Source organism: Besnoitia besnoiti, chromosome I (assembly GCF_002563875.1).
Source record: "Besnoitia besnoiti strain Bb-Ger1 chromosome I, whole genome shotgun sequence".
Classification (NCBI taxonomy): Eukaryota; Apicomplexa; class Conoidasida; order Eucoccidiorida; family Sarcocystidae; genus Besnoitia; species Besnoitia besnoiti.
The window spans coordinates 4,772,065-4,796,401 of NC_042356.1; the positions used below are offsets into that span (position 1 = coordinate 4,772,065).

The 24,337-nt window shown below is 59.5% G+C and overlaps 2 protein-coding genes across 2 annotated transcripts; one reads left to right on the forward strand and one right to left on the reverse strand.

The window, feature by feature from the left end:
- Window positions 1-1,968: 1,968 nt before the first annotated feature.
- Window positions 1,969-8,583, forward strand: BESB_006900 (origin recognition complex subunit 2 protein; the record flags this gene model as incomplete). Its single annotated transcript, XM_029359445.1, has 11 exons — window positions 1,969-3,029; window positions 3,482-3,658; window positions 4,007-4,347; window positions 4,765-4,862; window positions 5,331-5,446; window positions 5,698-5,953; window positions 6,195-6,317; window positions 7,123-7,235; window positions 7,578-7,793; window positions 8,113-8,283; window positions 8,535-8,583. The coding sequence occupies 11 exons, from the start codon at window positions 1,969-1,971 to the stop codon at window positions 8,581-8,583; spliced, it is 2,721 nt and encodes a 906-aa protein (XP_029222358.1).
- A 4,154-nt stretch (window positions 8,584-12,737) lies between these two features.
- On the reverse strand, window positions 12,738-23,405 carry BESB_006910 (uncharacterized protein; the record flags this gene model as incomplete). The annotated part of the gene is made up of 7 exons (XM_029359446.1): window positions 12,738-12,785; window positions 13,453-13,790; window positions 14,175-14,659; window positions 14,977-15,517; window positions 15,880-15,981; window positions 16,269-16,665; window positions 17,118-23,405. 7 exons carry the CDS (start codon window positions 23,403-23,405, stop codon window positions 12,738-12,740), a joined length of 8,199 nt encoding a protein of 2,732 aa, XP_029222359.1.
- Between the last annotated feature and the right edge of the window lie 932 nt (window positions 23,406-24,337).

Below are 24,337 nucleotides of genomic sequence, written 5' to 3' on the forward strand. Positions count from 1 at the left end.
GCTTCCGAAAGCGCTGTTCTTGTGACAGAGGCGGGCTGCCGATCAAAAAGTCTAGAGAGCAACGGAGGCCAGCCACGCCTCCATCTCTGAATGACCAGACGGGGCGCTGGAGCTCCGTGTGCAAGTCAGTCTCAAAGAATCCGAGGAAGCAGTAGCCAGAGATATCAGCACTAAGAAGGACGAAGGAGGGACACATTAACAAGGCGAGAAGCGATGCTGCCGACCAGAGGACGCCGCTGAGTGTGTGAAGGCAAGGCGCTCGCCAGGAGGGGACGCGAGGAGAAAACGCGGCGAACTGAAAAAAGGCGAGGCGAAATACAGGCAACGAAAAGGCCTTTGAAAAACAAGATGGAGGTGCTGGGCAAGACGAAAGACGCGGCGCGCCGCCTCGGAGAAGTTTTGTCGAGATTTAACAACAGCGGTAGCGATGTGACTTGGGAAGCAAGGGAACACAAAATGGAGAATTACAGCGAGCACGTCGGTCACGCATCTAAAATTCTGCATAGTTTTGCTCCGGTGTCCTCTCTCCCCTGTCCTGTTTCCCCAGCTCGACGTGTTAAGCTGGTCGTCGAATGAGAGACACTCGCCCAGCCCTGTTGAGCTGTCCTGCTTTTCTCAGCGTCCATACGACTTGTCTTCTTCGATGTATCTCGCCCCCGGTCGTGCCCGCCGGGTCTTTTTACAGAAGACACACCGCCTCCCATATGGGGAAACCCACTCTTGCGATCACTCGTAGAACTAAGAAGGCGGCGGATAACGTTCTGCACTGTACGTTTCCACTTTCTCGTCGCGCATGCAACTCCGAAGCGACGACCCGCCGTTCGTCTGGTTTTCGCGGACGCCCCGTTTTGTGCGCTCTCTGTGTCTCGTCTCCACCGACTTTTCTCCGGCTGCCTGGGACTGTGTATAGGTGTTCTGTCAAAAGATGAGGAGCCTGCGTGAGGCGCAGCAAAGCGGTCAGGCGGAAGCTGTGCTTTCGTGGTCAGTTAGGAAACAAAAACTCGCTGGAAGTTTTGGGTCCGACATGGCAAGACCCGGGCGTAGGTACACCGGAGCAGCTCCCTTGGTGGGCGAAGGGCGACCGCGTTTTTCAATCACGTGGAGAGAAAAATCGCCGAAGGAGACCATGGTGTGCTGCCTCGCTGGAAATGCGTCTTTTCAACCTTCTCTGTCCTTTCTTCACGGTTTGACAGGAGCGAAACCTTGGACTTCTCCTGTCATTCTTCTCAGTGCCTTACACCACACACGCAACGGCTGTGTCTTTTTTCCTTACGCGTTCCAGCAGAGAACTGCCGGCAGTACTGTCGACCGGATGCTGAGAACAGAACAGTTGAAGACGGGCATTTCACGTGCTTTCACCCACTGTTCCTCCTACTTTCTTTGTTCGCTGCGCTCTTCCTGGCGCACACCAGTCTTCGACTTCAACTGCGCTCCTCTTGTATTACACGTGCGTGTCTGATGGCGTGAGCGTTAAGACACTCATGTGCACGTGCGTAGAGGCTTTAAAGTACCCGTCTCTGCTTCAGGTTCCATTTTCTTTCCAAATACTTTTCAAAGCCGCGCATATTCTCCCCCTTGAGCTAAGCTGACAGGTCGTCTCGTGTGGATCTCGGCGAAGCCAGTGTGCGGCTTGAGCTAGTCGCCCGCGCGCAACCCCTTCAAATGCAGGCGTGGAGAAACGGTATCTCACTTCCTCAGTCTTCCACTGCTTCTGTTTTACTCTCTTATTTGTCTCCAGTGATCGTTCTGTCTGGCGTTCTGCTCCAGACAGCCCGCGCTCCGAAGTGACCGACCACCTACATCCGCGTGCACGGATTCGCTTATGTTGTTCGCCCTCGGCTCAAGCGTACGCACGTTTGCAGCAGGATCTCCTGGATTCTCTGAGTGCGCGTGCGTATTCGTGGTTGATTTCCTCCCGCTGCGGCCGCAGCCACCTTCGCGGGGAGACGTCTGCTGAGTCTCCGCGCCATGGCGCTACCGTCGGAGGGCCTGGCGCCGGCGTCGGACGCGCGGCATGCGCCTCTGGGGCGCCGCTCCGCGGGGGGCTTCGCTGCGGCCGTTCAGCCCGCACAGGCCCTGCGGTCGAGCCCGTCTCTGCCGCCGAGCCAGAGCAAGGCTGGGGAGGGCCGGCGTCTGTCTCAGCACGCTGCGTTCCCTGCTCTCGCGTCTTCCTCGTTTTCTGCTTCGTTCGCCTCCTGCCTCCTGCCCTCGGCTGCCTGGGGCTCTCTGATTGAGCGCAGGCAGCAGGAGCAGCAGCAGGCTGCGTACGACCGAGAGCTCGTCGTCGCGCAAGAGGCAGTGAAGGCGGAGATGGAGAGGCGCGTCGGGGAGATGCGCGAGGAGGTGCGCAAGCGGGAAGATAAGGACAGCCTGAGTGAAGACGACGAGGAGTGGCTTTGCAGCCAATTCAGCGGCTTCGAGCGCGTTCTGCTGCGGCAGACCGTGCGTTCCTACTCGACGGGCGCCACGTCCTCGTCAGCCTCCTCCGCTCGTGGAGCGCCGCACAGTGCTTCGCCGAGGAAGCGGAAGGCCGAAGAGGCCGTGCCTGATGAGAGGGAAGCAAAGGCTCAGCAGGCAGCCGGCGGCAAGGCAACTGGAGCATCGTCCCTTCCCCTCGCTTCGGGGGCCTCTTCCCAGGGCGGCAGGGCTGCGCCGTCGCGCTCTGCAGGCGTCGCAAATGGCGCTGTATGGAGCATTCTCTTGCCTTTCTCACACTGGCTGGGTGTCTCTTGGGCGCCGGCGCCAGCGACGCGGGGCGCGGCCGGAGGTCCCACTTCGCTGCTTGTGCCTCAGCTCCACAGCAAGGGAGGCGCAGCAAAGTCTCGCGCAGGGGCTGCAGCAGGCGGAACTGCTGCGGGAGTCTCGCCTGCGTCTTCGTCGTTTTCCTTCTCCTTTTCGTTCGCGTCAAAGCTGCTCGAAAGAAGGCGACGCGTTCGACAGCGAGAGGAGGCCTTCCTCCTGGAGCAGGAGCGCAGAGAAGAGGAGGAGAGAATGAAGATGTTCGAGCGCGCGCGGAAGAGAAAAAAAAGGTGAGACATACAGCAGCGTATGTGGAACAGACACAATCGGCTCTCCGTGTTGGCATGGCCACCAGCATATATCTACACATCTATATCTATCTGTACATCTATATCTATCTATCTATATCTATATCTAGAGCAATAGCTATATCTATCTAGGTGGGCGATTCATGCATGATCCAGGCCTCGTGTGCTCGTACCTGTATGAGGTTGTAGCGCACCCGAGCAACAACCAGTGTAAGCATGCGTCTGTGTGCGTAAGAAGGAAGCCCGCGGCCGGGGACTTCTCCATTTCCCTTGCAACTTACTAAGGCGGTTTTTCGCGTATCGTGCGGCGGCCGCATGCCGCTGCCTCTCTGTTCGTTAGTATATGTATTTACATACTGGTGCAGGCGTGGCTGGAGTGCTCTTAGCTCTATTATTCGGAGGCGGACTCTCGCTGCGCTGGCGCGCTGTCTCAGATCTGCTTCAGCGAAGAACGCGAGCAGGTCGTCGCGGCGCGGCTGCGATGCCGGCGCCCTTTCTGGAGACGAGGAGTCCAGCGGCAGCGAAGAAGACGATGAAAAAGAAACGGACGAGAGGGGCGACGACAGGCGAAAGAGCGAAAAACTCGAGCGCGACCTGAATAGGAACGGCACGTCGACGAAGGACACGTATGTCGCCACATCAGACACGTCCACTGTGGGAGAGACCGGCGACAGGGGCTTCTCTGCATCCGTCGTGGGGCGTTGCCACCGCGGCCTATCGTTTCTGAGGTTTCTCTGTCGAGCTCGCGTTTGGACTCGCTCACAGCGATTCGGCAGGTTTTACAATATATTTGCGTGCCCATGTCCCCCTATCGAATCCCATCTGTCTCTCTGTCTCTCTGTCTCTCGCCCGATTTGATTCCGGACGTTGGGAGTCGACCTGGGACCGTCTCGCCGCGTTCGCGCAGCGGCTGTGGCTCTGCTTCACGGTGTGTTGGCCTCTCTTCGTTTACCAACCAGGCCGTCCGCTGGCGCGTCTGCGCACTGGGCGGGTTCCCGAGCGACGGCGCACGCGGCGGATTGCACGCGGCTGATGGCCTTCGATTTTCTTTCCTGCCCGTCTTCCGTGAAGCTCTCTGACGAGAAGCTGCCTCGCGCTCTGCTTCGGTTTCTGCGGCGGCAATGGCAGAAGAACACGGAGGCCGCAGAGACAGCAGGCGCCCACGACGGAGGCCGGAGGGGTCGCGGACCTCGGGCGAGCGCACAAGACGACAGGTCCGATCCCGTGTCTCCAAGAGAGAGGAAACTTTTCAGCGAAGGCGAAGAGGACGACATGCTGGAGGAGGGCGAAGATGAAGTTTGTGAGTGGCGCCCCCTGGATGTCCCTCTCTCCCTGTCCAACGCAGCACCGTTTGTCGCTCTCCCCTCTGTCTTCTTCTTCTTCTGCAATGTTGTCATTCTATCTGGTCTTCGCTCGTCCCTTTGCGCCTCGGCTAATATTTCCATTCGTTCATTTTGCTTAGGGGGTCCGCCTGCGTCTCGGGTGACGCTCTGCTCACCTGTGTTTCTCGCCTATTCTAGTTTGTTTGCGGCTTCTGCGTCATCCGTCGTCTGGAGGTGCACCCGTTTGCCTGGCCTTCTTGCTACGTTGCGGGCCTTTTTACCGTCGCATCTCTGTCCTTTTTCTTTGTCCATCTCCATTCCTCGACTCGCTTCTCCTCACGCGCGAGCGTCTTCACGTCCTTTATTTGTGTCCTTGGAGTTTGGCTGCGTTTCAGCTGCTGCGATTCCTCTGCTAGCCCGACGCGTGCACCAGCGCGTGGCGCAGCTGCCCTACTCCAACCAGAAGGCAAAGAGCAATCTCCTTCACTACCAGGTCCGATCCGGGCATATGCAGAAGGATAGACAAACTTTTCAAAAAGTGGATGTTCTAAAATAGATAAGCACATATTGATCTAAGCCGTGTGTCCGCACACGCGCGGAGGTCTCCGTCAGGCTGAGGCAGGCAAAGAGGTGTGGAAGTGACCGTGATCACCCTTCCGCCAGTTCCTCTCGAGCGGTCCGCACTTGCTGTTTAAACTCTCGCGGGCACTATCGCAGCTGCGCCTCGTCTCTCGACGATCGTACCTGCTTGTATTGTATTCTCTCTGCATTCGTGAATAAATATACAAATATATATGTGTATAGATGCAAATAGAAACTCTCGTTCCAGCGAACAGACTCTTACCTACTTGCCGCTTCTTCACTGCAGCCGCCACACATATGTATATATGTATGTGTCTATATATACATATATATGTGTGGATCTGCACACGCCGATGTGTCTGTGTTGAAATCTGTTTAGTTGGCGACCCACAGCCTGGAGTGGAAGGCGGCGCTGCTTTCGGGCTACGCGATCCTCGTGGAAGGCTTCGGCAGCAAGAAGCAGCTCTTGGATCTCTTTGCGCAGCACGCCCTCAGGTGCGCTTTGCAACTCCTCACAAGGTCGCGCGTTGGCGCACGTCTGGGGCGTCTGTGGATTCACGCGCGCGACATGTACCGCCTGCCTTTCCACGACTACGTGTATAAAATATGTATTGTTTGTATGCAGTTGTATTTTATGTGCATTGTTGGGTGCTTGAACATGCGTGCTCTATGCGGCCTGCCTGTCCACTGCGTCGACGTCTCATGCCTTGGAGTTGCCGCGGCGACCTGCTTCGTATGCCTTGCAGAGACGGCGTCTGCTGCGTCGTGGAGGGCTACCGCCGCGAGGCGCGCCTGCAGCACTGCTTGGCTGATCTCCTCGTCTTCCTGGCTAGGGCCTCTCCGAAGGCCGCCGCAGCGCATCAGACGCGCGCCGCCGCCGCCAGTGCCAAATCGAATGCGCTTCGGCCCCTGCTCCAGCCAGCCTCTCCGCTTGACAGAGGCGAGACAGAGAAACAAGTAAAGGGCACGACTCTCGCCGCTTCCCTGGAAAAACTGGTGAAGGTGAGAGCCGAGTCGGACGCGGGGGACTGTGCCTCAATAGCTGTCTCAACCTACATGTATGTGTATTGAACTGCACGTTTCGATGCATTCTGTTATGGAGTGCATGTTCACGTATACATACACATAAATATATAAACTTGTACATCTGCATATGTGCACTGTGGAGGATGCATCGATACGTCTGACTCTAGAGCCTGAACGTCGTAGTCGCGTCTTCTACTTTGTCCTACGGATTTCGCAGGAAGTGCGGAGAGCGGCGCGGCACTTGAATGCGCCGCTGTACCTAGTCGTCCACAACGTCGATGCGCCTGCGCTCAGAGGCGAAGCTCGCCGCGCGCTCGCCGCTCTTGCGACTTGCTCCAACGTGAGCGCTGGGCGTCTTCTCCCATCCCTATACAACCGTAGAATGCGCATGTCTGACTGGCCTGTAGCCGCCAATATTCACAGCAGTCCGTGGGGGTGGTGAACCGCGATCATAAGGAACGTGGCTGTTTTTATCTCACAGCCGGAGTAGTCATCTTTAGTATTCTAGGAACTACAGTGTCTCCGTTATTTTTGATCGATTTGAGCTCTCCACGATATATGCATCTATCGCAGCTTCGGTGGAGTGCCCCGTTACACTCTAGATCACATGGCGTGTGGGATATTGAGATCATGCGAGCGGAGACAACGGAACCAGGTCCGCGCGATCTACGTGTCGTCAGCGTCACGTACCCAGCCTGCGCTGTGTTTGCCGATCGCGACGCCTCGCGCGCAGCCTAAGCATCTGGTGCCTTCGCTGCTCGCACAGCCCGATTAAAAAAAGAAAAGCTTGTCTGGCTGTCAAGGCACCCGCTCTGAGATCTCCTCAGAGGAGAAAGAAGGAGGTTCTTTTTGCCGAGTTTACTGTGTGACCTCACGAGAGCCCCGTCTGCTACACTCGTAAACAGAGGAGTCTACGGAAGTGCGCGTATTCCTGTTCCCCTGCATTTCCTCAGTCCGCGCTTGCCCAATCCTTCGCACCGCGCGGGCATCGAGGCCATGAAGCTGTGTGCATTGCGCGCAGCGTTGTGGCTAGCGGGTTCTTCGCGAGCGGCAGCCCCGGGTGGTGCGTCTCCCTGTCGCTCTCTCTGCGCGGCTTCTGGGGTTCGATATGAAATCGTCCGTGTGGTCTGCCTCTTTCTGTTCAGATTCACCTCATTTGCAGCGCCGATCATCACTTGCACGGGTTCCTCTTCGACTCCGCCGAACTCCGCTCGCTCAACTTCCTCCACTACCGGTGCCATACATACATGGACTATAGGTGCGCGGACATTTGTGTCGATAGAGAGACCTTTCCTCGACGAAAGCTTGGCTGTGCGGCATCTCTCGACGGAGATATGTCGCCGATGCAGACAACCGCGCATCCGCTCGAGCTCCATGCCTCTCGCAACTTCGCATGCGCACTTGCATGTCCAGTTCGTGCATGCGATAGAGGTTTCTTCCATCAACAGGAGGGGAGGGGGGAGGGGGGAAGAAGGAGTAGAGGGCGCGCAGCGAGTCTCCGAGGGGTGGCCCGAGGGTGGAGCCGCGTGTGTGGCGTGCTGAGGCTCCGGTGTGCGTGCGTTCCAACAAGCGCGTTGTCTGTCTCGGTTTTTCGTTTCAGAGAAGAAGTTCTCGGCTTTTGGGGCGCGACGTGTCTCTTCATGCCGCTCTGGCTCCGAAGCAGCGCCGGCGCGTCGGGCGTCTCGGCGCGGGACGGCGGCGCCGAGGGCGCGTGGGTAAGCGGAGTGAACTTCTCCGCGGTCGTCGCGGCGCTCACCACTAACCACAAGCGGCTGCTCAAGTGTGTCGCCGAGCGACAGCTCGAACAGCTCAGGAGGTGAGATCTCGAAGACTCGCGCGAGTTGCTTCTCAGCGAAGGCGTCTTTATTTTCCTCCTCTTGGTGGCCGCGAGCGAGAAGAGAAGACGAGACTTGTCTGCAGGCAGAACTGGATCTTCGTGGTGGGCGTTTGTGGCTCCCCACCGTTGAGGGAGCCGCTGCGGCGCGACAGCAGAAGACGCTTTAAACTTTGTTTTTCGAGCGAAATGGCGGCTTTCCCCGCTGGTGTGGCGGTGCGTGGCGAGACCTGGTGGTCAGTGAGATGTCGGTTTCTCACGCTCACTGTTGCCCCGTTCTCTGCGTCGTGGTGTGCTGCAGAGGGGAAGGTCGCGCGGTCTCCTTGGAGGCGCTTAGCGACCCGCTCTTTGCCATGGCGGGGAACCTCGATCGCACCAAGATCCTACAGTTGCTTGTCGAGCTCACCAGCCACGGGGCCGCCATCAAAACTTCTGTCGGCGGGCAGGAGGCGCTCTCGATCCGCGCGAGCCCGTAAGCAAAACAAATCGAAACGATTACGATTGACGTGAGATTTCAGCGGTGCGCAGCGGCAGCAAGAACTGCAAGCGGAGGCGGCCGTGAGCGAGGAAGCCAACCAGTCGCCGAAGTCGCACAAACCTTCCTCGGGAACAAGGTCGCAGTTAGCCGATGCGTAGACATGAGAAAGAATCCGGGAGCGACTGACGTTATGTCTGCTCTCTGGTGTTGTCAAACGCTCTTCGGTTCTATGTGTTTCCTTTCAGGGCGCAGCTGGAGCAACTCCTCGGCATTCTCGAGCAGTACGGCATCTAACTTCATTCGCAATATATACATATACATACATATACACGTGTGCATATATATATATATATATATATATGCAACAACTTGCATACCTTGCAAGCCACCGCGCAAGCATATATATATATATATATATATATATATGCATAGTGTTCCTGAGTGGCGTGCCCACGCGCTGAGCTTCCTCTACTCGGTCGAAGTAGCTCAAACGCTTCACTGCGAAAGGCAAAGTTGGTACTGTTCCGCGGGCCTGCACGCATGCACCGCCTGCATGTTTACTTTGAATGCTTTCTTCGCCTAGGGGTGTGCCCTGCGACTGGTGCCCGTATGCCTATTGAGCACGCTGCGGGTGCCTTCCGCGCGCGGCATTCCTCGATTCTTCCAACGTGGAATTCACATATAAATATATAGATATATATTATACACGCGTACCTACATGTATTATAAACGCGTCTGTACATATATTATACATGCGCATGCATATGTTGATGCACGTGCCATGGGACGACAGAGTGGTTGTACGCACGTGTGAAAGACGATTCTGGATGGAACTTGCGTGGAAGATATTTGAAAGACTTTTCTCAACGAACGTCCTGTGATGTCAGCGAGCCAGAAGGCAGTCGGCAGCGTCAGCCCAGGGACTGACGCACGAGCCTGAACTCTCAGAGTGTCGGCGCTAGGAGCCATTGAAGACCTGCGGCAGAGAGAATTGACGCAGCTACAGCTAAACTGCGCAGCCAGTTCGGTGAGAGCAGAGCGAAGTAGGGACAGGCAAGCAGGCATGTATCTGGGTAGCGCGTGTGTGGAGGCGACTCAGCCCATCAGGCACAACTAAGCACCGCGGCGCTCTCTGCACAGGAGCACCTCCCAAAAATCAAGCCATGGCTTTCTGCGGACCTCACCATCTACATCTATACGTATATACATATATTTCCTCCCTGCATGCTTGAGGATGGATACAGAGGGGAGGCGCACCCGCCCAGCGATTGCTGTTCGAGTGACGGCAGCGGCTGCGGAACGCGCGGTATAATGCTTCCTACACGAAACGCCTCGAGTTTGATATCGGGGCAAACTGGTGGTGATTACATCTCAAAAAAAAATGCTTTATCTTTGGACTGTCTGGATGCCCATCTATACAGGATACGTGCATGTGGTAGAAGTACATGCATGTGAGTTGTCTTTTTGTTTTATGTTTGATAGCGTGTTTCTGCGCGGATGGGAAGGATCGTTGTATAGTGAAGTCTGTATCACTTCACAGTCCCTTAGCAGATGAACTAGAAGGGGGCTTGCAGACTCCACACACGAGAGAGAGACCGTAGGACAGCTGACGGAAGTCTCACGCCGCGACGCCTCCTCTTGTCTACTCGCACAACCCCCACGATACACGCAATACCGACGGGCTCGGTTGAACAAAACACAAGGGACTCCCCGAGGGAGGGAATGCGCTCCAGAAAGCCGGAAGTGACGGTTACTTCTTCACCTCTCCCGCGCCAGTCGTCTTCCATCTCTCCTCGATGCCTCGTGTCTCTCTGGCGTCGCCCTTCCCCTTTCTCTCTGAATAGGCACGGCGCGGCGAACGCCCTGCCGCGAGAAGACATGAAGGTTTCGCGAGCCGCAGCAACAAAGCGAGCCGAAAGCAAAACGAAGCGGGGGAAGGACCCCCGCGAGAAGACATTGCCAAGACCCACAACGAACAACCGGAAACCACGAGCACATGCATGTTTATATATATGTGAACTTTTTACAAGCATGACTGCACGCATGTGTGTGTATTGAAAGGAGGCCTTTGAAAGCTCCTGGAACGGATAACGCGGCTCCTCCTTCCAGAGGACGCGGCCGGTGACTCTCTCGTTGTGTCTCCGCAACTCCTGTCCTCTGAGCCTCACGTCCGCGCATTGCATGTTTGTTTCCGCGCGTTGGAACGAGCACTGGAGTCGTCGTTTTTGCCCTTCCCTGTTCTGTGTTGCGGTGTCACGAACGCAGGAAGCTGAGCTAGATGGGCAGCAGCCCACAAGCACCCTCGGCGTCTGTTCCACTCGTGGCGCTCGCGCCGAACTGGCTCGTCCCTTTCCTCGCAGAAGGCAGCTGTCAAGGGGCCGCAGCGACGGCGGACGTAGGACTGGATGCAGTGGCCGTCTGGCAGATCGCCGCCTTGTCTAGTTCCTTTTTTCCGCGTTGCCTGCCCTCGCATCCCTGTCTTCACATTTTCTTACCCTCTCAGTGGCAGCACCGCATTGAGGGGCGATCAATACAGTACGCTTACCATACACATATATATACACGCATATCCTCGTACGCGTCTGTGCGGAGAGGCATGCGACGGCGACTTCTGCGCTGATTGCCGACACATCTCGAGAATTGGAGAGAGGCGAGCTCGCTGCGGCGAGCCTCGCACGCTCTTCCTCTCCCGGCTCCTCGGCGAACGAACGCCCAAATGAAAAAGAACACACATACGTGTCCGACACGCACATAAAAGTGTGTGCCTATGCTGGTGCGGTCGCGTATCCGGAGAGACGTGATGGAATACGCGGCTCACTACACGTTCTTCTGCGCCGGAACATGCATGACTCACACAAGCAGAGATCTCCGTCTCCACACCGCGAGAAAACGAACCGGGGGAGCGACCCCGCCTACCTAGGTTCGCGAGGCAGCTGACTTTACGCCTGCAGGAGCGCTGCTCGGTGCTGCAATACATATAAGCATATATAGTATATATATGAATATATATAGACAATTACACACCGATGGATGTATATATCCCGTGTGTCGATGGACCAAGTCGCAGCGGTCTCGTGGGCTGGAGACCGCTCGCGTCTGTATAGCAAGCACAGCGCCACGCCTGCACTATTTTCAAGCTTCACAAGCTCCCTGTCGTCCCTTTCGGCCCTAAAGGAGAGTCAGATTTTCACGTATCGGAAGCCCTTTTTTTCGTCGGATTTCGTCCCTGCGAGACTTGCGCCGGCGTTCCCCCAGCACGACCATGCAGACGGAAGAGGAGCCAAGCACGCACAAAGATTCAGCGACAAAACTGATGCGGAGGACGACCTGCGTAAATGCTGGGAAAACGCGAAGCACGGCAAAGCCCATAAAGCACGAAATCCGGGAAAAGCATCCGACAATGCATATTTATTTTTGTGTGGTACAACACAAGCATGCATACGACCGCACACCGCATAGAGACAAAAACGAGGCCGCCGGAACAAGACGTCCGCGGTTCGATGGGCGGAGTAACTCGTGACCCATCCAGGAGACTCAAGGTCACTCGGGTGTGTTTCCTTGACGCTCCGACATACAAATGGCTTTACAAGAAAAGGAGGAACACAACAAGAAGCGACCCCCTTCTTCTGCGCGGTATCTGAGGCTGGCGATCGAGCAACAGGCAACTTGTAGTCGATTCACATGTACCGTTCCAGTCATGTTCCAGCCACGCAGGTGTCTGCCGCGGACCTTTTTCCCTGTTGGTCCTCGACAATTTTGTGAGGATCTCTCGTTTCTCTGTAGACAGTCTCTCCTTGTTTACGATCTGGTTCACCGTCCTGCATCCCCGCGGAAACACCGCAGGTCGCCTGCAATCTCTTGGCGCTGCGTACGCAGGCCTGAGCTCACGGCGCAGCGAGGAAGCGGATTTATAACCGCGGCGTCGAGGCATGGTCCGTAACGAGCGAATACGACTCACGCGTGCTCACAAGCAACATGACGGTCCATATACGTCTTTTCTATGCACTTCTGTATACCGACACACGTCACCTTGAAATACCTTTGGCATCTCTTGAATGGGAACAAACGACGCAACGGTGATGATTACCCGACGAGATGACGAGAAGCCGCACTCGCTCGTGCTCTCTCAGTCCCCGAGATATAAAAGAAATCCACACATCCCGCGACTGTTTCTTCATGCAACTGGGGCTCAAGCGTGTACGAAGACGCAGGGAGGTCGCTTCTCTGCAAGACTCACCCTCTCACACGCATGCGCGCATGCATGCCTCTGAGACGACCACGCAACACACGACTTCGGTAGTAGCGTCTCGATTCTCTTCATGACCATAAAGAAAAACACACGTGTGTACACGCGTATGTCTGTGGAACGTCGAATCGCCTCTCCCCCACAACACCACGCGGAGAGTCGTATCTCAAAACAGGAGGCGCGGCAGAAGGCTCGCGTCGGCTCACGCGCCAGGCTGCTGCAGGTTGCCCTGAATTACTGCGCGCAGAGCCTGCAAACAAAGAAAAACAGAGATCGTGGGAGCAGCAATGCGCGAAGGCCACCCAGACCGCGGACTCCACACATGAAAGCGGCAAACAGAAAACAAAGGCGTCGTCTCCGCTAGACACGCGAGATGTGCAGTAGCGCTGTGGTTGCGATGGCCAAGTCTGCCTCGTCTGGCGCCGTATGCAGCTCGCTGTCAACATAGCTGGTGCTTCAGCAAAGGCGAAGAATCCACGCATGCCAGTATAGCGGGGCAAGCTATGCAGCATTCTACACGCAGAGGGTCCTGTTTTTATGTATGTACGTATGTAAGTATGTATGTATATGCAGCATTGGAGGGCGATCCGGCCCAAGGCTACCAGCTCCGGTGTCTGCACGTGTGTCGCACGCGCGCTCTGGATCGCGGATCATTTGTAGAGACCGTAACTACTTTTGATGTGATAATGCCGATACATAGCGTAGCTGTGATCTCTATGTTCTTAGTGCCTGCTTTGTACGGAGGATACTATGGTAACTTCTTTAGACCAATATATATATATATATATACCCGCATATCAAGACACATGTAGTATGCATGCAGAATGGTACATACGTTGTGAAGACAAAGACGCGCCCACACTCCTGTGAAGCGAGGCGATACATCCCGGCTCGCTGCTTATCTATGGATGCCTTACTGTGAGGAGAGCAGCCTGGGGTGCTGCGTCGCCTCCCGGCGTCTGCGCGCGTTCCGGGCCTCGTCTGCCTTGTTCCCGCCCCTCTGCGTTTCTCTCTCCTCGCTCGCCTGTTCTGTCGTTGGCTGCCGATGACGCAAGGAGTGCGAGGGCAGCTGCGAGCTGTGGGGAACCCGACTCTCGCTTTCGAAACGGAGAAAATGCCTGACTCTCTGCGCCCGGCTGGCCTGCCTCCGCCCCCCTGCCATACCCTTCGGCCTCCCGCAATCTCTCCCGCTCCGCCTCTCGCCCTCGCCGCAAAGCCGACGCAAAACGTTCGCGGAGTTCTTGCTTTAGCGCGCCTGAAAACAGCCACACGGGTCCGCAGAGACGCTTGTCAGCAGGAGCGGACGCGCACAGTGTCCCTTTCAGAGCACGTCGGAAGAGAAGAGGGTTCGCTCCAAAAACGTATCCGAATCGCGCAGGCTCACATGCTGCCCTGCGGTCGCTGCAACGGCGTCCTGCCTGTTTCGTCCGCCCTCCCGCTCCTTCCAATCGGCGAAGACCCCCGCGCAGGAGCGCTTCGGAAACGCCCCTCGCTCCAGTTCGACTACCGTTAGGGCTCTTTTTTCTGCTCTTGCATGCGCGCCAGCACCTGCACATGCACATGTGGCCGCCCTCCGCTTTTCTTCGCTGGTCTTCCGCACGGCTCCCGCTTTCCTCTGCATCTCTACCCAAGGCCTCACCTTCGATTTCGGCGCGCTGCGCCGGCGAGGAAGCGGCCATGAAGCGCGAGAACGCGGCAGCGGCGCCTTGGTCTCCGCAGACCAGCCCCCTTGTCGCGAAGGAAGAAGATCCGAATGCGGAGGCGGCGGACAGTGGCACAGACGCAGACGACTGCGCGTGCGACAGAGGCGAAGCAGGCAGGCGGCTGATGGAGGCGGAAGACGCGTGGGGAAGCCCCGATGGCGAGAAGGAATCCGCCGAGAAGTGCGGTAGCTGGCTGTGGCTCGGAGTGAAGGAACTCCCCCCGGGTGCCCCGCTGCCGTCTGCGGGCGAAGAGCACGACGCAGCGAACGCAGGACGCACGCGCGGCGCCTCGGGCGCCGGCGACGGTACAACACCCCCGTAGGCCGACGGACGAAAGGAGGAGGCAAACCCAGGGGGTGTGCCCTGGCGACCGCCTGAGAAAGCTGCGGCGGGCGACGATGCCTGCACAGGGGCACCGTGCCTACCACACAGAAAGGAAGACGAAGACAAGCCCACTGCAGCCACGCAGCAAAGGCGCTGCGCACAAACAGCGCAAGACCGGAGGGGTGAGGAAAGGAACCTGCGCGGACGCCCATCCCTATGCTACGGCAGGGCACCATGCAGGCTTCGAGAACGGAGGCAAAAAGACACGAAAAAAACACGCTTCCTCATACCTACGACCACAAACGGGCAAACCGCGGCAGAGTCCCAGAACGACAGCGACGACACGCAAGGGGCTTTACGCCACCAGAGAAAGGCCTTCACGCGTTCGCCCTTTTCGTGGAGCTCCGGGGTTACCTCGGCGTGAGAGAGCTCGCCGCTCTCTCGAGACGCGCCAGCAGCTCTTGCTCCGCCTTGGCTCGGTCTGCAGCCGCTCCTTCCTTCTCTTCGCCTAGCGCTCCACCGAGAACTTTCTTAGCGTTCGTTTGGGCCTCGAGCGCTGCGAGAAGGCTTCGAAACGACGAGAGCGCCGCGGCAGAGGACAGCGAGCCTGTCGATCGCAGGGGCGAAGCGGCGGCAGCAGGGACGGAGGAGGCCGCGCTTCCCCCCCCATGAGGCGTATGGGCGGTCGTTGGAGAGGCGCCGCCGCAGTGCGCGCCCTCCCGCCGCCGACCAATATGCGAGAATGCGGACGCAGCGGAGGGGGGACTGGCAATGGAAGCAGAGGGTGCACGGCGTGGGGGAGGCTGCTGCACTGCGTACGGACGCGCGCGGGGGCCGCCAGCCGCACGCGAAACGCCGACCGGCGGAGGCTGTTGCGGCGCGGGAGGCGACCCCAGGGTGACTCCCAGAAGCGCGAGGAGGCGACGACCTGCCGCGCGCCCCGTCTCTTCGTCTACTGAGACACACACGCGAGGAGAGAGCAGAGAAGCAAACAAAAAAGCATCAGGAGCCGCTCGCTGCACGCGGCGGCGGCGCGGCGGCGTGTGCAGGCGAGCCCTGGCGCCGCTCTCCGATGGGCACTGGTCAGCCGACAGCCCAGCGCGCCCGCCGTCGGCTCGGTCTCCTCCCGCAGCGCGCGCGCGAGATCGGGCTGTCGCTTCTTCTCGCTGACTGAGTGCGGTTGCCTGCGTGCAGTTTCTGACCTTCCAACCTCCAGCGCGTCAACCAGCCAAGCTCGCGCGGGGCAGTGACCGCGCAGACTGTGCCGCGCACGTGCGCGGGAGAGAGTGCAAACTGCGAGAACGACAAACAACTTACGCGGTTGCTTGTGCGAGAGCAGCGAGCGTCCAGCGCCACAGTCCTCTGCGACGCCTGTGGCGTGGGAAGAGCCCGCGGGCGGAATGACGGTCTGACCAACGGCTGCAGATTAGCAGAGGGACACAGTCAGTTCCTCAGGAGAGCGGCAGTTGACACGCCCATCCTACGCGCGACGAGGCTTTCCCCCAGGCGACGCCTCACAGAACTGAACATCCATGGCATTTCACACGTCACGGAGACGTCTCGACTAACTGTGGAGTTGTCTCAGAAGCGAACAGCGAATCTCAAGCAACCACGCGCTTGGAAAATCGGCTGGGGAGTGAAGTGGTGTAGGGTTCCAAGATGAGAGGACCGCACAGGACACATCTGCAGGGACGCCTCTGGCTGACCATGGTGAGTCGGCGGTTGGGTCGGTGCTCCATTGGCTCGGCGCGCGCGTCCATTTGAACACGAGGCGCTAACGGGTCCTGTCCGTGCCCTTTTCCCGTTGTCCTCCGCGAAGATTCCGCCTTGCCTCGCATGCGTGGCCCCAGGGCTTCCACTCCCCTCGCGCGCCGGGGGCACGAAGCCCGTCTCTGCGGCGCTCCAGCCCAGCGCGCCCGACACGAGACGCCCCTCGGCGACGTTCAGCAAGGAGAAAGACTTCCCTGGTGACGGCTTGCCCTTCTCCGCGCCAGACTCTCCTCGATGAGACGGCGCCAGCAACTCCGAGAGCGAGGCGGACGAGGGGTAGCTCGAGGACGCGAAGCACGACGAAGAGGTGAAGAAGGATTCCGACGTGACAGCCTGAGAAACACAGAAAAAGAGTGGGAAAGAGAGAACCTTGCTACGATATTTGATCGATTATGAGGCGTTCGATGCTGCAAAAGGGCACGCAGACCGACGCACGCAAAAGAGAGGAGAGCCGCAGACTGTAGAGAAATGGCGACAGTAGCACCTCGAGAAAACACCAGCAAAGACGGAAAATGTCCACCTCCTGACCAGACACGTCCTCACATCCCTACTCACAGAAACACTTATCTGCCCACATATACATATCCATACACATATCCGTACGTTGAGATGCACGTAACAGGTTGGCGCAGGTGAAGCGGAGACATGACTAGCGAGACGGCGGGGGCGGCACTCGATGCTCCAGAAAAACGACCGAATCAGCGAAGAGGCGGGATGCCAGCCCCGCATCCCCCTTCTTGTTTCACACCGCCCTCCGTCAAACATGGCGGCCAGGTCACGCTTACCGCAGGATCTTCATATTCGAACACGGAGAACTCTTCTTCTACGTCTTGCTGCAGCGCCACTCCACCCAGACCAACCGCAATGTTTGCTCTTGCATGCATGTGGCTCTCTTCGTGCTGCTCTCCCGCCGCTCCGGGCCTCCCGTTTCTCGTCTCCTGCTCTCCGGATTTGCAGCGCCTTTCGGTATCTCTGTGTCGCTGCTGTTCCCGATTTGCCGTCCGTTTCCGCTGCTCGTCCTCCTTTTCCTCGTCGCGGCTCGCCGCGGACTCTCCGTCCCCGCCTTCGCCGCCCTCGAGCGAGTCCTGCCGCTTGCGCTCTTCTCCTTCTCGGCGACACTTCTCCTTCTTGTAGGCGACGAACTGCTGCAGAGACATCTCGCCGCCCTCGATGGCGCGCTCTGCCTGGCGAATGTCTCCCAGCGTGAAGAAGGCCGCCAAGCCGTCGCGCGTGTCGCCGCTCTTTGCTTCTTTCAGGCCGGCCTCCGGCGCGTCCCAGATCTCGCGCTCTCCGCCGCCCCCCCGCCGCCCGCCTCGCGCATGCGGCGCCGGCTCCTGTGGGAGGAGATCTGCGAAGGACGAGAGCGGCGCAAGCGAGTTCCGCCTCGCGCGTGGCGCTGCGCGCGCTCCGGACACAGAGCCCAGGAGGTTGCCGGGCTGAGGCTTCACAGGGTTCGCACTGCTAGCCTGAGCCGCAGTCTTCCGCGGGTGAGCACCCGCCACACCGCCGCCGTCACCCGGAAAAGAGAGAGGCGCGTTTCGATACTCGCCTGCTTTCGCGAAAGGGGTCCATCTGGCTGCTGCGACAGGTTTGGTGCGAGACGACACGGTGCCGGTCACACCCGCGGCCCCCGAAAGCTCAGCCGCAGAGGGGGCAACAGCGCCAAACTGAGTCTGCTTTTTATCGCACGCGGCTCCTCCGCTTGACAGTGAAGGCGAAGCGAAAGACGACCTCGCGTCTTCTGGGGAGCCTGCAGCGCCAGTTGGCCTGCTTGCACGCGGAGAAAGCGGAAACGGCGAAGCAGAGGTGGTCGAGGCGAGAGCGCTGCTCGCTGGAGACACCGCTGCGGCAGTCCAACACGACTTCTTCCTTCCCTCTCGCTTCCCCTCTCCACCCGTTCGAGCGCCGTTGTTGTTCTGTCTCTCTTCGCTGCCAGCGTTCGGCGAGCGTGTAGCGAGGGCTGCAGGGGACGCGGCAGTCGCACTGAGATGTCCAGGGCTCTTCTTCTTCTCTCGGGATGCAGACCCCTTCTTTCTCGCCGAACGCGACGAAGAAGGTGCTGCGACTCCGTTTTCCTTCGCCGCTTTGCAGACGTAGCCCTCCCCGCTGCCGTCGCCCGCAGAGGAAGGCAAGAGCGACGGGATCCCTTTCGCTCCGTCGCGGTCTCTCTCCCTGTCTTTTCCCTTCCTGCCCCCGCAAGGATCTTCTTCTGCAGTTCTTCTCTCGTGTCCTCGCTCTCCATCCTCCGCCCCTTTCGCCTCGCCCTGCGCGAGCCGCTCCCTCCCCCCTCGCCCCCCATCCCGGCGTGCGCCGGCAGCGCCTTGCGCATCGCGCTCGCATTTCTGCGTTGCTGGCTCCGCGTTCGCCCCGGTTTTTTCGCCTGCCCTTTTCGTCTCCTCTTCTCCTTTGGCTCCCGTCTTCCGCTTGGAGCGTGAAGACTGAGACGCCGCACAGAGCGACGCAGCAGTCATCCCCCCGCACTCCTTTCCGGCGCTTTGCGAGTTGTCAATCCGCGTTTTCTCCTTCCCTTCCCGGTTCCGCCGATCGCCTCTCCGTCCCTTTGCGGCGCCTGAGACGTGTTCTCCCTCCTGGCCGTCTTCGCGCCTCACCTCGACCTGATTATTCGTGTGTAGAGCCTCGGCTCTCTTGTCGCCGGGTTCTGCTGCATCCGCGTCGACGACCGAGGCCCTCTTCGCCCGACTGCCTAGCCCGATCTCCTTGCCCTGCTCAGCGCCCGCGGCGCGCGAGTCGCCTCCAGCCTTCCTCTGCGGAGCGACGCATAGAGACAGCAGGGATGCAGTTGACCACGTGGATTCCACGCACGAATCGTCGCTCGCTCGCGCGGAAGAGCTATGCCGTCTCCCGGTGTCTCGCCCCTCTGGCGGCGTGGACGGCGTCCGCGGAACGGCTCCCAGAATGCTCGGCCTTCGGGCGTCTTGGGCTCCACCTCCGCCGAGTGGCCCACCGCTGGCCTCTCGGGTCTCCGGCAGGGGCAACCCGCCGCCGCTGCTCGCGCGACGGGCTGGCGAGTTCTTCTCAGAGGCGCCGAGGTGAACAGGCACTGAGAGCGTTTCCTCTCGATCTCCTCGGTCTTCGTGGATCCGTGTGTGGAGCCTCGACGCGCGGCTACCGCCAGAGAGGGCCGATGCCAGCTCCCCGGTGGAGCTCTCGTCGGCGTTCGGCGTGCTACTCCTGCGCGACGAGCCCGCAGGGCCCATGAGATGCCCGCGCGCCTCAACGAGACTAGTCCGCTGTGCGAGGACACTCCCGCAGGCGGGCGGGGCGACTCGGGAAGGTGATGCCTTGCGACTTTGGCTGGGCTCGCTGGTGGCAGTGCATGCAGCTCTCTCTCCAGACTCAGAGCCGCTGCTGCCGCGCCGCCTCCTCAGCTCTCGCCCCGCGGCGTCCTCTGTCGGCGGCTGAGACAGCGGCCCTCTCTGCGACGCCCGGGGGAGCAAAGAAGACGGAGGTGGTCCCGACCGCGAACCGCAACGGTCGCCGGCGCTACCACGAGGCTGCTTGGCGCTGTGGGTTACCGGCGCCCGCAGGCCCGCGAACTCGCCCCCCGAGGCCGTGGCGCGTGAGACTCCACCGGACGGGAGCGGAGACAGCGACGGCATCGCGGAGGAGGAAGAGCGAAGGGAAGGCGACCCGACGGCGTGGGAGCTCTGGCGATAGCCGTACGCTGGGTGATGTCCACGGCCTGCGCCTTCTGCTCCGCCGCGAAAGAGGGCAGGGTTCGTCCGCCGGCCGTTCTGGGCGCCAAGCATGGGGGAATTCGCAAGAGGACAGACGCGCTGGTGGTCGCCGGCGGCCTCCATCATTCGGGGCGCCTCGCCGTCCGCGGCGACGCGGGCGTAGGTGGAATAGAACACGCCCCCGTCTCGCCCGTCCACCAAGCGAGAAGGGCCGTCTTGACGGTTGGGGCCTGAGTGAGGATGCGTGTGATCGCCAGCCAACGGGAGGCGCTGCGAGACTCGAGAGACCATCATAAATTTCGGAAATCCGGAGCTGTCCGCGTCGCGAGGAGACGGCGAGGGACGGAGGTAACCCGGAGACGCCTTCGTACGCTCTGTCGAGCCGGAAGAGCCTCGCACGCTCTCTGCGTCCCCGGAATTTGGGGTTCGCGGCGCCGAGGCAGAGGAGACAGACGAGGGTGACGAAGGAGCGACCGTGTTCGCTTCGAACGAAGGAACAGGGGACAGGTGCAAGTGCGTTTTGCCTGATGGAGTGTCTTTATGTTTCTGCGGCGCCGAGCTCGATAATGAAGCTGCCCCCAAGGAGAGGGACAAAGACACGCCGCCACCCGCTTGCTCGGAGCACTTCGAGGGCTTTGGAGGAGGAAAAAGGACTCGCGCAAAGTCGCCTCGGAATCCTAGAAGAGCTGCCACAGAGTAAACAGTTCCCGCAGAGACACCTGCGATTTCCTCCTTGAGAAGATCCGTCTTGTTGGCCATGTCGTTGGGGGGCATACTCTTCTGCTTCGTTGAAGTGTCGTCTGAAACGCCTCTTTCTTCCTTCGCGGCTCTATGCTCTTCTGTACACCTGGTCTGATCCCCTCCACTCTCCCGTGTCGCCTCCGGCGTTGGAGTCTTCCGCCGACTCTCGCCCGCATCAGCCTCTGAAGTGGCTCTTTCTTCAGCCTGACTGCTCCTTATCTCCGTTTTCTCGTCCACTGTTCGCGCTTGCCACCCCTCAGCGTCTTCTGCTCCCACCGCCTGCAGGAGCTCCTCTGCCTCCCCGCCTCCCTCGGCGGAGCTCTCCGCCCCCCTTCTGGCGTGACCTTTGCCACCTGCGGTGCTGCTGAGAGCGAGCCGGGGCTCACGGAAAGCCCCGCTGTCAAGAGGGACGGTCTTCTTCGCATGGAATCCGGGGGCGTTTTCGGCCTCCTTGCTCTCGCCCTTCGATTTCTCCGGATCGTCACACAACTCCCTCGAGCCTATCCCTCGTCGTGGATGGACTTCAGCGGTCACAGTGGTCTCCCTCTGCACTGAGTCGCGTTTGGTTGTGTCAAATGTGATTCTGTCATTTTCCAGCGTTTTTTTCGTCCGTCCAAAGTCTCGGTCGGGCTGGCCGTTCGACGACTTCGAAGAGACAATGCAACGGCAATCCTCTTCGTTCTCTGTGTCGTCGCCATCTTCGAGGCGGCGCAGACGCCTCTGAGACGACGCGGCAGAGCGCGACGGAGACGAAAGCTGCTCTCTCTGCTTCGCTTCCCTCGACGCAGTCACCGCCTCTTGAGCCACCTTCCGCGTTGACTCGCCCTTATCGCTGCGGATCGCATGTGGCGCTCTCTGCGTTTCCTCAGTCTGCACTTCTTCCTGTTCGGCGGTTTCCCTACCCTCCTCCTCTCCGCGCGATCCCCTCTCTTCTTCGGCAGCCGCTGCCTTCCTCTTCTCGCTCTCGTCTCGAGCTTTGCCGTTGTTGGAGTTGCACACACAATCTGTGTTCTGTCCCACTTGGCACTGCGCGTCTCTTTGCACGTGGTCATGTGTATGCAATCGCTCGTGCGCTGCCGGCCGCTCGTCCCGCGCGCCCGTCTCCTCTCCTTCGGCAGAAGTCCTCTCTCCCAGACCGCTGTGGGACTCCGCTCGCTGTGCTCCTGCGGAACGTCTTCCTGCGTCCGAAACTTCCTTCTCCCGCTCTTCTCTCTGCGGCGCGCTGTCGGCTAGCTGTGTCGGTGTGCGGGGAGTCGGCAGTGTGTCATTGCCGACGCCACACGATCTGGGCGAGAGAGAGACAGTTCGTGCTGGGGAGTTCGTCTCGACTCTGGCCTCCTCCTGAACGCGGGATGACGCCCCGGTCACTCTCTTCGGTTCGATGGCGAGCGCGTCCCTGGGCGCTTCCCTCAGATTCGTCGCATCCGACTCGCGATCCTCCGCCAGTGACGACCACACGGGTCCACTCGCAGCGCCACACGAGTTGAGCCCTCCCCGCGCGCTCGCTGGGCGTCTTCCCTTCCCCTCGTCATCCTCTCGCTCGTCGGCTCCGACGTCGCGTGTCTCTTCCGTCTCTCCTTCACACACGGTTTGCTCCGCGGTTCCCCGCCTCTCGCCTTCCAGAGGGCACAGACTCGAACGAAACTCTGGCGCGCGAGCCGCCAACGCGCCAGACGAGGCAGAAGACATGAAGATACAAGTCGAAGGTGCGAACGAGGGTCGTTCACCTCCCTCCTCGGATTCCTCAGGGAGGCACTCGGACGAAACCGGCCGGGGCTCTCCATTGTCTGCATTCGCTGCATGCGGCGGTGTTCCAAGCGGCTCGCCGCTGCCGTCGTCCGGATCACACACCGCGACGTCCTCCTCGGCTGCATCTAGAGAACCAGATGCGGCTCTGGAACTCGAGTTGATTGCCCACGTGTTCTGAACGGTAGGCGCGTGTCGCCCTTGGCCTTCTGTTCTTACCAGAGCAGACGCGCCCGATGCGCCTCCACCTTCGCCTTCAATGTGTCTGTCTCTCGATGCGGTATCAGACAAGCGCAGCATGCAAGCGTCTTCCTCTTCAGTGGAAGACACACTCGATTCTCCCCGTTTTCTCTCCTTCTCGTCCGGCTCTCTGAGAGAGAAACCTTCAGGATGCCCCTCCGCGTTTCCGCACACAGCCCCTGCGTCTACGTCGAGCTTCGTCATCGCTTCGCGAGCGGATGTCTCTTCTCGGTCCCCTTGCCAAAGCCGCGACCGGGGCGTCGAGCCAGCCGATGCGTCCCTCAGTGTGCAGCGGGACCCCGAGTCTCTCCGCCGCCGCGCCTCCTCCTCAGCGAGCGCGCCGCCGCTACTCTGGGCTCTCTCCCCGTCTGCCGCAGGCAACAGTGACAAGGACAGAACGAAAGGAGACGCGGGCGAAACCACAGCAGGCGGGGAGACAACGCACGACGAAGGGCGTGAGGAGGGAAGAAAGCTCGGAGGCGCCCGCAAGTTCAGGTCACCAGAAAGGCATGCGGAGTTGGAAGCAGAACGGTGTGGACTGTCCGTTGTGGGCTCGCCCAGGTCCTCGCAGGGGGCAGCCAGCAAACACGAGAACGGCGAGCAAGACGACGCGGCTGCTGCGACGGTCCCGTGGTCTGAAGGGTCCATAGATATCGCGGGAAAAGACGATCGGTGGGTCGCGGGATCTAGGATTTCCGAACGGAGACGCGTAAACCGTGCTGGGGGAGAGGCCGAAGACCTTGGCTGGGACGAACCTGGAGACGAAAACCTGAGAGACCGGCGAGGAGACGGAGCGAATCCCGAAAAGAAAAACAGGCTCGGGCGGAGGGGGAAGCGGAGAGAGGATGCAGACCCGAGGAAGCTGGATCTCCCGGGCACGCGACCTGCCACGTCAATGTGAAAGGTGAACGCCACACGAGCTCCTACCAACGAGAGGAACTGGTACCCGACGCCATCGTGTACGTTCTGCAGGTCACGGACTGTCTCACTTTACTTCTCCTTTACGCGTGTTTCTGTCTTCTGGGGCCAGCGATGGAAGCTCTCGGATGCCTGCGGCGTGTGCCGCCTCTTCTCAACACGATGTACGCGATGGGACACAACGTTCTTCAGCGACAAGGCTTCACTGCTGCTGTGCACGGCCCTCAGGAGGGCACTAGGACCTGTCAGATTCTGTCTCGTTCATGTGCGCCCTCGGGATCTTGGTGCGCTGGAAACCTGGCGGCGGAACACGGTTCTTGCACTTTGTAGAAGTGTAAAGCGGGTGTTTGTCTCTCCGCAGTCAAGAGCGAGGCTCCCTGCCCTTCCAAAAAGCGCAGTGTTCCTGCGCATGCCCTCGCCTCTTGTCAGCTTATCCCTTAACTTCCTCGCGTTGTGTTTTGCCCCGCCGAAAAAAAAAGCTTGTGTTTACGGGGTGTAGAGGCCGAGCGTCACGATGACGCCACACACATACAGATACCGCGACAGGCCTCTGATGAATCCACGTCGCTGTGGATCGCCGCAGCCGCACTAGCCTTGCTTCTTTTGGTCGGATCATCAGTCTCCGCGGTGTGTCTCAAGCGGCTTGTCTGGTCGGGCAGAGC